Raw genomic sequence first — 15,373 nt, forward strand, 5'->3', positions numbered from 1 at the left:
TGGGATTTCATATAAATTTTACAAGAATATGATATATCAGGGACAGGCTGCTCAGTCTTCACTAATAATGAAATCAAGGCATGATCAGATGTCCCGACTGGAGAACCAACCTTACTAGTTATAACGCCAGGGGAGTCAGTGTATACGAGGTCCAAGCAATTACCAGACCTGTGAGTAGCTTCATTTATGATTTGCTCACAGCCTGATTCAGAGGCAAAGTCTAAAGCTCTTAAGCCATGGCGATCGGTAGGAGAGATAGAACTTAACCACTCCCTATGGTGAGCATTAAAATCACCAACAAAGACAAAAGAAGCCTTTCTATCATCTTCTTGTATCTTAGCCATAATGGTAAGAAGACAATCGAAGATAGAATCATCTATGTCTGGATTCCGGTAGATCGAACACAAATAAAAGGAAGTACAGTATGTGTGGTTACCTGTCTAGAGGTTTAGGCTTCTTTTATTCTATTTCCTTTCGTGATTGGGGACTTTGCTACAATAAAGGACATCTTGATGCCAGACTCGAGATTGGATCTTGACTGCTTGTTTTCGGTGTTCTGTGTTACAAGGAAGATTTTTGCTTTTCCCTATAAGCTGAATTTTCTATTGGAGCCTCTTTTCGGCCTTTCACTCTTTTTGCGAGGTTTTGTTCAGTTCTGGTAATCTTAACAAGTGTTTTTGTAATTGTATGTCATCTGCCACTAGGTCTCATTCTTGTGTGAGGAAGTAGTAGTTGGTGAGGAGCAGTCTTCTTTGTTTGTCATGGAAGTCTCATTTGCTTACCTTAGGCTGTCATCTGGCACTTCTCCGAGCAGTCCATTTTCTCTCGGTGCCTTTCGCCATGTATTTGGTACGATTCTATAGGCCGGGACATATTTTTTCCTCTGGGGTTGTCGGGCGACAGAAAGTCAAAGTGATTGATCAATCAATCACTGTCTGGACTGACCTTCAATTTTCCCTTGGCTTTTCTGTTTGCAGTCCACTTTGTTTCAGGTGAGAATTGTTTAAGTTTGGTATTTTCTCGCTTAAATTAATCTTGGTTGATACCTCCTATTCTAAGAAGGGGAAATTTTTCCAGTTCCTCCTTGTTAAGGTTGGTAATCGGGCTAGATAGGTTATCTTAATTTATATTTATTAATATGGAATCTTCATTATAAAATTAGTATTAATAATACTCACCTGGATAATTTAGCTACTCCCACCCAGCCTTCCCCACTCCTGGTATTACGCAACTGGAGTAAGAGTTTAGTGAACTCCCGTTCCAGCCGTCATTGTTACCAATGACGGGACAGAATAGGATGTATCACTGTTGCCAATGTGGTAAAATTTAGACAGGTTATTTGGGATTCAGGGCTAGTTAAATTATCCGGGTAAGTATTATTAATATTAATTTAAGAATCAAAATTTCATGTTTTATATTCATGTGAGTAGTTTTCATTCATGTACATTAAACATACTGTAACTATAAATACTGCACCATTATCATCATATTGTAGAATAAAGGAAATACATAGTTATTGTTTGGGTACAGTATTTTGGAGGTATTCCAGTATAGTCCATGTATTTCTGTAAGTCTTGAAAGAAAATTATCCATCTTGCTTGGACATGACATAAGTTCAACATTTAATGTGTTTTGTAAGAATGATACACTAAGTACTTTAGCAATGCAATATGCATTTATTTATTTTCTGTTATGTTATATTCATAGTGCACAAATAGTTGTTAAAGAATAAACCTAAAAGACTTGAGGTTAACTCATAAGCTCATACCAAGTTAATGTGCTTAAAATAAACAAGAAATGAGCCAAATTTTATATATTAGGGGCAGTGGTCCTGTAGTAGACTTTTGGAAAACGTTATGTAAAATGCTCTTAAAAATCATGTCAGCTTTTACCTCTTTAATGGTTGGTCATTAATTTTTGTGTTGATTTTCTGTTGCTCAGTTACATTTCTTATTCTTTCCAGTGCTGGATCTTGATGAAACTATAAGTCTGCCTCAGCTGGATGATACCATAATTTTACCTCGGATGGAATCCAAACTAAACGTCCCTGTAGCTAATTCTACACTACTAAACACTACATGTACAAGTCCAAGGTCACCAAACCAGTAAGTAACTGAATGACTTAAATTTCTGTTGTTCCGTAACTAGAATACAAACCTCCGCTATTTATTAGGGGTATTATTTTTGGCGAAGCGGAAAGGATAATCCGTTAAAATTTAGCGAGGGTTAACTACCCATCCCGCTAGTTAACAGGGAGTAGGTGGGAGCTAGCTACCCCTTCACTGACACCCATGACTGTGCTTCACTTTAATTTTGTCTTGGAGGGTGAGCGGTTGTTGCCGCTTTTCCTCTTGCCTATTTTAGACTGCCATTAATCTTTTTTTTTTTTTTCTATATATATATGGCACAGTATGGTAAGTTCTCAAGGATGGAGAACCTTCCCTCCCGATGTTTTCCCCTGGGCTATTGGTCATCCTGTTGGTAGGTAGCCTTCCTTGTGATTCGGCCGCCGCCGCTGGGAAATCGTCATCGTTCGGATTCTCCTCCGTTCATTGGTTGTCGTTGCCTTCCCCTCTACGTGGAATCTGCTGGGGGAAAGGATTGCGGCCTTCTCAGACCTTGACTTCGGTCTTGCTCTTTCTAAAGGTCATCGCCACTCTCTTTTATGGGTGGCTGTCAGTTACTCTGCCAGGGAAACACCTTTCCCGTTTGCAGGTTGCCCTTCCAAATGGTTTCTTCATTAAGTGAAATTATAATTGTGTGTAATTTAACTTTCCAGCTTCATCTCCGCAGGGAACCCCCGTCTCGTCAGAGGAGCGAGTGGTTCTCCCGAGTATTGATTATTATTAGCTGAATTAATTAATTGTAATTCTTGTTCTGTTACAGCTTTTACGCTGCTGCTCTCCTTCTCCCGTCGATGTTGGCTGGGGGAGAGAGTGTGCAGTCCTTATTTTGTATCTGTTCTCTCAGTGGACACCTTTCCCGTCGGAGGGGTAGGTGCTACTCCTGAGTGAGTTTTTGTTAAATAATTTGTTAAATAAGATAGCTGACTTAGAAGAGTACAGTAGTACAGTTCGTGTGTAGGGAATCTGCTCTTACTGTGCCGTCACCTTACTGTCTTTATGCGCTTGTGGCAGCTTCTGATCAGCACACCGTCTTTGAGGAACTAGCTCTGGCTATGTTTTCTCATGTAGCGCTCGATGCAGATCTTCCACTTGAACAATTCTTGTTGATGGAAAGCAAAGAGCGGTGCTTGGAGGTCCGCCGCCAGTGGTTGGACTACTTGCACTTCCAAGGGAAAGTTATCCTCCCTAGCTATTGGGTTGACCTCCCTTCCGGAGGCGAACTTCCCTTCATCATCTTCACTTCGACGACGTTTGCTGTTGCTGTTTCTTCTCATAAGGCTGCGCTCCCCCCCCCCAACTTTGCTGAGTCGACTCTTCTGTCGGGGGAGGAGCAAAGTCTGAGGCAAGTCTCTCCTGTGAGTGTTCACTTCTTTCATTCGCAAGAGAGGCCACTCATAGAAACTCCTCTTTGGAGGCCTTCTGCTGCTGATCCGCTTGCTCATCCTCCTGCCCCTTTGGGGGTTTGTCACCGTGGTCTTTGACACCACCGTTCTCCGCCTTAGAGGTGTTCCTTCGCTTTTGGCGGAGAGACACGCCTTTGTCTCTTCAGCCTTGTCATTGCAGGTCTCCTCTTCTTAGGATTCTTCTCGTCTTGGTTCTTCAGACTCGCCCGCTCGTCTACAATAGATATCTGTTTGCGGCCTGAGTTGAGGATGGCAGGTTCATCCTTGCCAAGTTTCTTGGACATGATGTCTCCAACCATGCTAGTGGTATTTTTAGCTTTATTTCAGAAGCAGGTCTTCTGGAAGCTATTTAGTATTTAAAATGGCATCGTTGCTGTTATGGTTTTAATTGAATATTCTTTTACTCTTTATTTACTGTAAATCATATCGGCATCAATGACCTTAGTTGTCAGGATGCCAGAAAACCTCAAATCAATCAGTCAATTGGTTCGTGACGCAGCATCAAGGTCTCGTTCGTGAGCCTCTCCTGCGGATGTTTGCCCTTCCAAAGGGCATATCCCGTCTCCAGATCATCGTTCGCATAATTTGTAGACCAACTTTCCCGACCTATTGCAGCTAGTCTTTCTCCAGTCTTGCCGATCGCTGATAACCAGTGCGTCGATAGCAATTGTCAAGTTGCTGATCGTAAGTTCGCCAATCATTAGCTCGCCGATCACTAGCTCTCCTGCTCGTCAATGAATCCGGTTCGCCACGCACCGTTGAGGTCTCATTCGCAAGCGTCTCCTCAGGATGTTTGCCTTTCCAAAGGGCACCCCCTATCTCCAGATCATCGTTCGGCTGTTTGCCGCCCAGCTGTTTGACCTACTGCAGCTCGTATTTCTGCTAGCTCCAGTCTCGCCGATTACCAGCTCGTTTTTTTTACAGATGGCTAATCGCCAGCTTGCTGATCGCTAGCTCGCCGATTGCTAGTTTGTCTCTCCTTTTAGCTTACCGACCACTGATTGGTAGCCCGCCGATTGCTAAATTGTCTTTCACCGATCGCCAATTGCTAGCTCTTCTTTCACCGATCGCCAATTGCTAGGTCCTTCACCGATCGCTAGCTCGTCTTCCTCCGATTGTTGATCCCCAGCTCACCGATAGTCAATCATCAGCTCACTGATCGCTAGCTCGCTGATTTTCGATCCTCGATAGTTGGCTTTTGCTAGCTCACCAATCACTAGCTCGCTGATCACTAGTGGTCCAATCACTGATTGCTGTTCACCAATTTTAGCTCAACACTCCGATCAATTTAGCCATCCATTTGTCAATCGCCAGAGCTCTGGGTGCTGATCACCAATCTCTGGCTCGATGATCACCAACTAGTCGATTGTCGAACCATACTGCTGTTCCTCAGCTTATCACATCATCCGCCATCTCGCCTATTTTGTGGCGCTACAATCGTCAGCACGTTGATTGCCAACTAGTGAATCGCCAGCCTACTTGCCAGCTCAATGTTAGCCAAACCTACCTTGCCAGCTCAACCTTGTCCAACCTATCTTGCCAGCTCAACGTTGGCCAACCTATCTTGCCAGCTCAGCGTTGTCCAACCTATCTTGCCAGCTCAACGTTGGCCAACCTACCTTACTAGCTCTGCAATTGCCCTGCTGATTGTCTGCTCATGCTTTCGCAAATTGTCGATCTATAGATCACTGATTTCCGATCGCTAATAGGCATCTCGTTAATCACCTTTTGCCTGTGACCTTAGACTCTCCTCGGTCTTGTCGTTCGGCAACCTTACAGCCCTTGTCAGACCAGCTCTCCTTGCCACGTGCACGTCAACAAACTCCGGCTCGGGACTCTCTAGCTAGTTTCAACCGCCTGGTCGCTCATCCTTCAATGACCCATCGGCACATAGCCATTCGTCATGTAACTATGGTTACCCACTTGCGGACTTATTTAACAGCATTCGTCTGTTCTTGAGTCACCAACTCCGGCTCACAGATTGCTGATTCGCTGATCACTGAGAGCTCGCTCTCTGCTCTCCATCACGCCGATCCAGTAATCGATCAGCAGGTGATCAGTAGTCTCCATCATCAGCTTGTCGTCAGGTGACTTCTCGCGAGCACTCTTCAACTACACAGTGGCCACAATAACCAGCCCTTGACTATTGTCAACGTTCAACAGAATGTCGCTGTTCTAAGGAACAGCATCACCCCCGTCACGGCTCAAGGCAAGGTCAAGCGTTGCCTTACCCACTTCTTTATCAGTTAAAGCTGAGTTCTCTTCCAGGGAAGAGTCCTTGCTCAGGGTCTCTTCTCCCGTTCACTCATTTCTCCCTCCACGGGTCAAGACCCCAGCTTCAATGAGCTCCTATGGGAAGCGATGGGCAAAGGAGCTGGCAATTTGGGCTGATGTCCACAACTTATTGGAGAAGGTTGGGCAAGCGGTAAGATCACAGGTCTTTATGTGCACGCTACGCATACTTCCAGATCCCAAACCATCTATCTTCAAGGAAGTATCTGAGATTCAGTCAAGACAACATGAAATACTAGTTCAGGGCACTGTGGTTTGGTCTTTCATCCTTGTAGACAACTTGAACCCAAAGACGCAGGGAGTTGTATCCGAATTGTTGTTGGCTCATTGAATAGTGACAAGTCCTGACTGTGTGGGGTTCACTTCAAACAGACTTGTTTGTGATGTCTCTAAACCACAAACTTCCAGTATACTGCTCACCAGTACTGGATCCACGAGCAGTGTTTCAGGACGCTTATGCAACATGCCCATTTTGTCTGACCCAAAAGCTCCTCAACCAAGAGAAATCCTCGTCCAACCTGACTATGAAACTCGCAGTAGTTAACTTCTCAAGAGGTTAACTACTGCACAGTAATTGTTCAGTGGCTACTTTCCTCTTGGTAAAGGTAGAAGAGAGACTAGGTATGGTAAGCAGTTCTTCTAGGAGAAGGGCACTTTAAAATCAAACCATTGTTTTTTAGTCTTGAATAGTGCCATAGCATCTGTACCATGGTCTTCCACTGTTTTTATCATCATGTTATTTTCAAGTTTTTAAAGTTTATACTTTTCTGTGAGTGGAATACAAACCACACTATTTATTACAAGTATTACTTTCGGAGAAGCTGAAATGACTATCCATTAAAGTTTAGTGTGGGTTAACTACCAAGGCCGTCTCAAGTACAGGCCTGGTCAGTGGGGGAAGAAGTCGGCACGAGTAGGTCGATTGATATGGAGACGGGACACCTGGCCATCCTCAACCCTTCTTTCCATCACACACCACTCACTATGCATACACTTTGTTTCTCGTTACAGTTTACAGCTGATAATCCTCATAGAAAAATTAAGAGATCATACACTACAAAAGGAGACGACTTTGAATAATCCGGCTAAGAAAAATTATACAGAAAAAAGTAATAAAATTAAAATAAAACTTTCCCGAGGCAGTAGCCTTATTCCAAGACCCACTGATTCCTAACTACGCTTGTTTACCGAAAAAAATAGAATGATTCTAACAATTTAATTAAAAAAAAATAAAACTAACATAAATAAACAACCGAAGCAAGAATTGAAAGAGAAGATATCAACGAGATAATGAAGCATTGAGTAGCAAGGGAAAAAAGTGTGAATACCTAAGTAATTTTGTAAACAGTTAGGTAATCTTTAAATTAAATCCTTATACAAGAGGCTGATATTTTGTGACCAATACCACATGAACAATGTAATGCAATTATAATGATTACAACAATAGATATAGTACTTCCCCTACTATTTTAGTTAGGAACATATTCGCCTCTCCTGATAACGTGCAATCACTTGGTTTTTTTTCTTCATCAGTATTTGGAAAGGGAACACATACTTTCGGTCCATTTCGGTAACTCTCTTTGCAGTTTGGTACACACCGCATTAGAGGCTCTAACCTGGATTCCAAAACAGTCAAATTTTCTGGAATAACAGCAGAAAAATGTAAAGAAATAGAGAGCGACTTACTTAAAGCCTATAGTAGCAGTGTGATAGCACTATTCGGGACGCGTGGGACCTTTCTTAACCCCCACTGACCTGGCCTTCTTTCAAGACGGCCTTGTAACTACCCACACCGCTAGTTACCGGGGATAGGGAGGGGTATCTTGCTACCGCTCCCCCTCACACACCTGTGATTTAGCTCACTTTACTTTTGGCTCGGATGATGAACGGACGTTGCCGCTCTCATTCTTGGAAGGGTTTTTGATAATTCTGGAACAATTCACACAAAACGTGAACACAGTCCCATTCCATTTCAAAAGCTCCTGTGAACTATTAATGTTTACGACACAGTCATATAACGAGATTCTTCCTCATTAATTCGCACATCAAAACAAAATATTCATTAACTTTGCGGTGTTGACTGCCGAACTGCCGAACACAAGCAATTGACAATGGCCTTATAATAAATTTGTTTTTGTGTTATTTAGTCAAACACTTGATGGGACTTACAGTTCACAGGAAAGATAATATGAATACAGAGTAGCATCACAGACCACTAACACAATAGTAACCGACCATGAACTACATTCATAATTTTTATGTACAGTACTTGACGAATACTCTTAATTTCCCTTCTGGGTGAAGGGGGCTGCTGTCCATACCTGTAAAGGAATAATAACAGATTAAGGCACTTTTTGGGGGGAAGGAGGGACTTGAGAGCTATGAAAAAATAATAGTGTGTTTCATAACATTCAACCCACTAAGCTTTCTTAGATACAAACCACTTTTTTTTATTCCAAGGTGAGTGTTTTGAAGAGACATGAGCACGTGTCCTCTTGCTTCTTGTGCACGCTCTGTGTTTACCCAGCAAAGAAGCATGATGCAATTAGCCAAATTTTTGATTGGACGGTTACAGAAAACATGGTTAGTAGTTACCTCATATAAATGACTCGGGGTTGTATAGCTAGGAAAAATACAAGTTATATAAAATTTGTAGTATTTTTTGTTCCCAGCTCCTTTTCAAATTATTTTCACTTTATTTAGATGCATAATCACATTGCAGCTTATATGCTTGTAATAAGAAATTTGTCTTAAAAGTTTTTTTTATATATAATTTCAGGTCAGATACAGTTTTTGAAAACTCCCTCTTGAGTAGCTTTGAAAAAATGCAGATTAAGGGAGCCAAGGGGCCTTTAGCGGATGACGATGAGGAAGATATCTTTCATGATGCTAGTGATCATTTTGACAGCTTCTCCACCTCTCCTGTTAAGAACCAAAAATCCCCTATTTCAAAGCAAGCTGCTGAACAGATGGATGACCCCTTTGATATGCTTATGAGTTGCATGGAGAAGATTACAGTTAATGATAAAGACAGGAGCATTTTGGCAGAAAAAGATGAAACTATTGACAGTGTTGAAAGTGCACAATTACCACCCAGTCATTCAAAAGGAATTCCTGGTAATGTTGAAGATTTAGAGGTAGAGAAGTCAAAAGTTAAGATTGGACCTGTCGTGGATGTTGATAACAAGGTGTATGAGGAGAAGAAAGATTTCAAAGATCCTGATTTTAACCCTTTCCTAACTAAAACAAGTACAAGTAGCAATACAAATTCCGAGGAGGGCCCTAAGGTTTCTCCTGTTGGAGTCATGTTGAATGAGGAAAGAGTAATTAGCAGTAGTGATATAAACCAAGAATGTAATTTGAGTAAGGTGGATGCAAACAAATCTACACAATCCATATCTGAAATAACAGATGATAGGTCATTGAAGGAAAGTCAAGATTTAAGAAAAGTTTTGAATACAGAAGACAATAATGATTTGAAAACACATTTATCCCAAAGTTCTTCTCCTAACACTGAGGCTCTACTAGGCAATTTAGAAGAGAAAAGTGGAGCCATACCAGCTGCTAAACATACAGAAGATAGCCAAGAGCTTCAACATAAAAGATGTAATTCAGAAACATTAGAGGACTGCAAATTTGAACAATCTCAAACCACAGATGTTAATTTGGCCAATCTTGCAGCACCCAGAGGTGAGAATACCTCCAAAGATATGGTGATACAGCCTAACTCAGAAGAAGCTTCTATTGTTCTTCCCAAAAGGAGTTATGATGTAGATAGAATCATGAAACTCTCTGATGATCCTTCATTTAATCCATTCGCACCACAGAGTTGCATCGTTAATTCTCCAGACCTCCAAAGTGAAATACAGGGTAAGGAGGATGCAGAAGTCTCAAAAACTTTTGATTATGCAGTAAAAGGACTAAAACCAGTGACGGAAAACGTTCCTCCAAAGAAAGACTATAGCTTTGTTGTAGCTTTAGATAAAATACAGGACCCCAACTTTGATCCGTTTCTTCCTAAAAATCTTATAGTTAATTCTCCAGACCTAGTTGACGAAGACTTGTTCAATACAGATGATGCTTCCAAGACCAATGGTGATAATGTGACCAAAAGCCAGCCAAATTGTGAATCTGAGGTAACTGCTTGCAAAACAGATCATACAGAAACGAACATTGCAAGTGGTTTTGTCATAGCTGAGGCTTCAACAGGAAAATCAAAAGTGACTGATGCAGTTTCAGAGAAATCAAGTAGCGAAAAAAGCAATGATATTTCAACCAAACTTCCAACTATGGAAAAACCTGTTTCACAGGATGATCTAGAAGGCGTAATCTCCCCTAAAAGAAAATATGATGAGGCTTTTACTGGTGAAATGAAAGACTATGATGAAGAGCTACTGGCAATGAAAGAAGTAACTGGAGCTTCTGAGGGAGGTAATGAAGAGAATATAGATGACAAAGCTTCAGAGCAGGAGACTGAAGAAGTAGTATCAGAGAGCCAGCAAGAAGAGATTATTCCTTCCCAAAAGGGGTGCAAGTTGAACTTTCTTGATAAGCTAGATGATTCAAACTTTGATCCTTTTACAACAAAAACATCTGTTACAAACTCTCCTGGTAATGAACCACAGGGTAGTAAACCCATCGAAACTGCGATGTTAAAGAATGAGGATCCTGTCATCACTAAGAGTGAGGAACCAAAGACAATTGCCTCTTGCGAGAAAGAGGTAACTTCTGAGACTGAAGAAGTAGTATCAGAGAGCCAGCAAGAAGAAATTATTCCTCCCAAAAAGGGGTACAATTTGGACTTTCTTGATGAGATTGATGATTCAAACTTTGATCCTTTTACAACAAAAACATCTGTTACAAACTCTCCTGGTACTGAACCACAGGGAAGTAAACCCATTAAAACTACTATGTTAAAGAAAAAGGAGCCTGTCATCACTAAGAGTGTGGAACCAAAGGCAATTGCCTCTTGCACGAAAGAGGTAACTTCTGTCCCTAATGTAAACACAAGTGAAATGACCACAACTGTTAAAGAAATTTCAGAGATGGATGTTATATCTTGTACATTGCAGAAATCTGTTGATAAAGAAAACAACATAAATACATCAGATGTGTCAAGTAAAGATTCTAATGAGATGCAAACCAAAGAGGAGGAAAATGCTTCTGTTCCAGTGCATCAAGTAGACACAAGAGACAACTTAAATATTTCAACCAAACTTCCAACTGAGGAGAAACCCCTTTCACAAGATAATCCAGGTGTAGTCTCTCCTAAAAGGAAGTATGAAGAGGCTTTTACAGGTGAAATGGAAGACTGTGATGAAGAGCTGCTGGCAATGAAAGAAGCTGTTGGGTCTTCTGAAGGAGCTAGTGAAGAGACCATGGATGCCAAATCTTCAGAGCAGGTGACTGAAGAACCAGTATCAGAGAGCCCGGAAGAAGAGATTATTCCTCCCAAAAAGGGTTACGATTTGGACTTTCTTGATAAGCTTGATGATGCAAACTTTGATCCTTTTACAACAAAAACATCTGTTACAAACTCTCCTGGCACTGAACCACGGGAAAGTAAACCCATTAAAACTGCCATGTTAAAGAAAAAGGATCCTGTCATCACTAAAAGTGTGAAATCAAAAGCAATTGCCTCTTGCAAGAAAGAGGGAACTTCAGATTCTAATGTAAACAGGAGTGAAATGACCAGAGCTGTTGAAGAAGTTTCAGGAAAAGATTTGAATTCTTCTGCATTGCAGAAACATATTAATAATGGGAACAACTTAAATATGTCAGAGTCGAGTAAAAATTCTAGTAAGGCTCAAAACAAAGAGGAAAATACTCCTATAGAGGAAGGATCTACAATCCCATCCGAAGAGACAGAAGCGTCACACAAGTCTGAAGAGAAAGTATCTTCACAAACCACGCAAGCAAGTGACAAATCAGGTATGGGTAAAGCTAGAATTTTAAAAAAAGCTGTGAAACCTTCAGTTAAAAAAGTACCATTTGTGAAATCCGAAGTGGAAGCAAATCAAGTGAATTTAGATGAAAAACAGGAGGAAGAAATCCCATTACCTAAGAAAGCATATCAGTTAGACTTTTTAGACAACTTAGATGACCCTAACTTTAATCCTTTTGCCACAAAAACTGCTGTTGCCAATAGCCCAGAAAAAAATAAGGTATCAAATACTGCTCAAAAGCAGGAAACTGCAGTTGAAGAGGCTAAACTTCAAAACAAAGAGGAAAATACTCCTAAAGAGGAAGGATCTACAATCCCATCTGAAGAGACAGAAGCGTCACACAAGTCTGAAGAGAAAGTATCTTTACAAACCACGCAAGCAAGTGACAAATCAGGTATGGGTAAAGCTAGAATGTTAAAAAAAGCTGTGAAACCTTCAGTTAAAAAAGTACCATTTGTGAATTCCAAAGTGGAAGCAAATCAAGTGAATTTAAATGAAAAACAGGAGGAAGAAATCCCATTACCTAAGAAGGCATATCAGTTAGACTTTTTAGACAACTTAGATGACCCTAACTTTAATCCTTTTGCCACAAAAACTGCTGTTGCCAATAGCCCAGGAAAAAATAAGGTATCAAATTCTGCTCAAAAGCAGGAAACTGCAGTTGAAGAGGCTAAACTTCAAAATAAAGGAAAACAAACATCAGAAGCTGATGTTGTTCAGGAGTCAGAGATAAAGGCAAAATCTGAAGCATCAATTGGACATGAAAATAATAGTAAGGTTGAACAATTGCAAGAACCTTTTAGCGGTGCATCAAAGTCAAAACAAGAAAAGGAACAATGTGTTGAAAAGAAAGCTGAAAGCATATCTGTGCCAGGAGAGGGCTATCAATTAGATAATACATCAGACCCAAATTTCAACCCATTTCAAAGTAAAAACTCTGTAGCAAACACCCCAAAAAAGGTTAGTTTTGCCACTTTTGGTGGAGAGACTACAGCAATAGGACCCATGGAATCAAAGCAAGGCAGTGCAGATGAGGAAGAGAAATTGTCTAATAATTTGACTGTAAAGAAAAGTATTAAAAGTGCAACTTCAGAATTGTGCCCTACAGAGAAGAGTTCATACCAGCCGTCAACAAAACCTATTTCCCAGCCTATCGAATCCTCAGCGAGTGACGATATGTTTGATTCTATTACCAAAGAGGCCATGAGACTGGTTGCGCAAGTTACACCAGTAAAACAACCAACTGACAAGAAACTTGTCCAGGCATCTGCACAGGTACGCCAGAGGGATGTATTCAGTCCACAGTTTGCTCAGAGCGGGGTCAGTGAGGACCCCAGTGGCGCTTACAACTTCGATGAGTTTGTCGATGCAACTGATTGTAAGTATTATTGCTTTTTTAAGAATTTTACAGTACTGTACTTGTATGCCATTCATTTCTAAATTTACTTCAAGTTGCTATACAAGATATGTCATTTGTATGTGTACTAAAAATATAACATTAAACTTAAATGTTTAACAGTCTCTGATGAGAAACAGGAGTCTTTTGAGGGGGAGACCTTTTATTCGGCCATTACTTATCCACGTGAGTGAGTTTGATACTTTCTTGGTAAAGTTTGGTTGGGATTTGTAGATTTGCTGTAGCTACAGAGTTGTTGAAGATGTAGTTGATATCTCAGTGAATTTAGATGCTAATTTTTCTTTTATGATGTTTATTGTAATGGGGATACATTCTTGCAAAACTAGCCAAAAAACATGAACTTCAATGGCAAGCTTTTTCTAAGTCGAATACCCCAAGGTAAATAGGAAAAAGTGTGCGGGTAGTAAAATTGGATAAGGATTTTGTTAATGATACAGGAATTATCAATGACTTGTAAATGTAATCAGGTGAATGGATGCAAAAGTAAGAGCAATCAAATTGAAATTATGGGCTCTTTATTGTACATATCAAACTACCTTATAGTTAAATAACTGTAGGCCCAAGTGTTTGAGAAGAAAACTGTAAAAGAGTGACAATTTATGAATGATACATCTATCAAAGCGTAAAGCAATGTATATGCATGCAAACCTGGACTCTGGAGAAGAATGTGAATTTAAAGCATTTTATGAACATTCAGCCTTCACTGCATTCAACCATGACACCTTGATAGGGTTTGGTAACTCAAGTACAGTATAATAAAAGCAGAAAAAAAATGGATTTCAAATTGAGTTAGATGGGATTATATACTGTATATGGTATATACATCAATATTTTTAATTCATCATGCAAAATTTTATTACTCTATGCATACATTAGACAGGGTGTTGTTAGGAATGCTGTAAAATCAACTGCAAATTATGTATTTCTTTGAAACTAATTGAATTCAACTTATAGATCCCATATAATGATAACAAATATGTAAACATCATCTGTTTGTATTGAAACTTAATAAGTTACCAAACCTATCATATTAACATGGATGTAGATACTAAGAGTTAAATCTTGTAAAATAGATACATAACACAGGGGTTAAAAGTAGTAATCAAATAAATAGAGATGGCAAAAGAAGTAGGGGAAGGAAGAGAAGACAATGGATTGACAAACTAAGAAAGTTTGTCAATATTAACTGGCATAGAAAGACCATAAACAGACGGCCTTTGACCTTCAGTAGAGTAGTTACAGCTGATGATGATAATGATTATATATATTAATGGACTTTTCCTGGGACAATGTCCATTTTTAAGGTTTTAGGCCGGTTTGGCATATTTCTGTCTTGCTTTTATATTCTATCCCCATGTTAGTTACTTTCTAGCCCTAATGAAGCTTTGCATTAAAAATTTAAGTAAAGTACATATGTAATTATCTTTATTTGTAAAGAAAATAGTTGTCATTTGGAAATAAATACATACATACATATACCAAGGCACTTCCCCCAATTTTTGGGGGTAGCCGACATCAACAAAGAAACAAAAACAAAAAGGGGACCTCTACTCTCTACGTTCCTCCCAGCCTAACAAGGGATTTGGAAATACTGTACAGTAAATTTCTTGCCTTTCAAGATTATATTAACAAATCTAGAGAATCATTAACTACTACCTCAAAAGTCGTAATGTTGGACAGTATGTAGTTGGTATATTAGAGGAAATGGCTTGAAATCCCAGTATTTCAGAGTAAAAATTTCATATACTGTTTAAAATAGTCTTTAATTAAGAGTTGCAATATTTTAGGTGGGGGGCATTATTAGTCTCAAGATCTTAAAAGGTATACAGTACAGAATTGGGATAAAATAATTTAACCCAGTTCAGTTAATTGAGCTGTTAACCCTTTTACCCCCAGGCTCTTTGGAAATTTCCAACCCTTAACCCTCAAGGGGTTATTTTTTCCCCAGCACATTTTGCAGTATATTTTTTTTAAATTGCTCTAACAGCCTTAATTTTTATCATAGAGAGGTCAGGTTGGTCTCATTCTCTTGGAAATTGCCTGAATTTTCTCAAAAAAATTATCAAAAATATGAAAAAAAAAAAATTTTATAGCATTTTTTTGCAAGGACGTACCGGTACGTCCATGGGGGTAAAGGGATGGGTTTTGTGAAACGTACCAGTACGTCCTTTGGGGGTAAAAGGGTTAATT

The 15,373-nt window shown here is 39.8% G+C and overlaps 2 protein-coding genes across 3 annotated transcripts in view; both read left to right on the forward strand.

Annotated features, from left to right (window-relative positions):
* The window catches only part of LOC137634545 (uncharacterized), a 469,969-nt gene that overhangs the window by 86,762 nt on the left and 367,834 nt on the right, over positions 1-15,373 (forward strand). The window lies entirely within an intron of this gene.
* Positions 1-15,373, forward strand: part of LOC137634330 (uro-adherence factor A-like) — a 45,282-nt gene that overhangs the window by 12,273 nt on the left and 17,636 nt on the right. Inside the window, exons 5-7 of one of the 2 annotated variants that reach the window (XM_068366714.1) lie at positions 1,964-2,105; positions 8,601-13,144; positions 13,286-13,348. In XM_068366714.1, coding sequence (XP_068222815.1) covers positions 1,964-2,105; positions 8,601-13,144; positions 13,286-13,348 — 4,749 coding nt within the window. The remainder of the gene's footprint in view (positions 1-1,963; positions 2,106-8,600; positions 13,145-13,285; positions 13,349-15,373) is intronic. The other variant, XM_068366715.1, reaches the window with a different exon arrangement.

This window comes from Palaemon carinicauda, chromosome 44 (assembly GCF_036898095.1).
Source record: "Palaemon carinicauda isolate YSFRI2023 chromosome 44, ASM3689809v2, whole genome shotgun sequence".
Taxonomy (NCBI): Eukaryota; Metazoa; Arthropoda; class Malacostraca; order Decapoda; family Palaemonidae; genus Palaemon; species Palaemon carinicauda.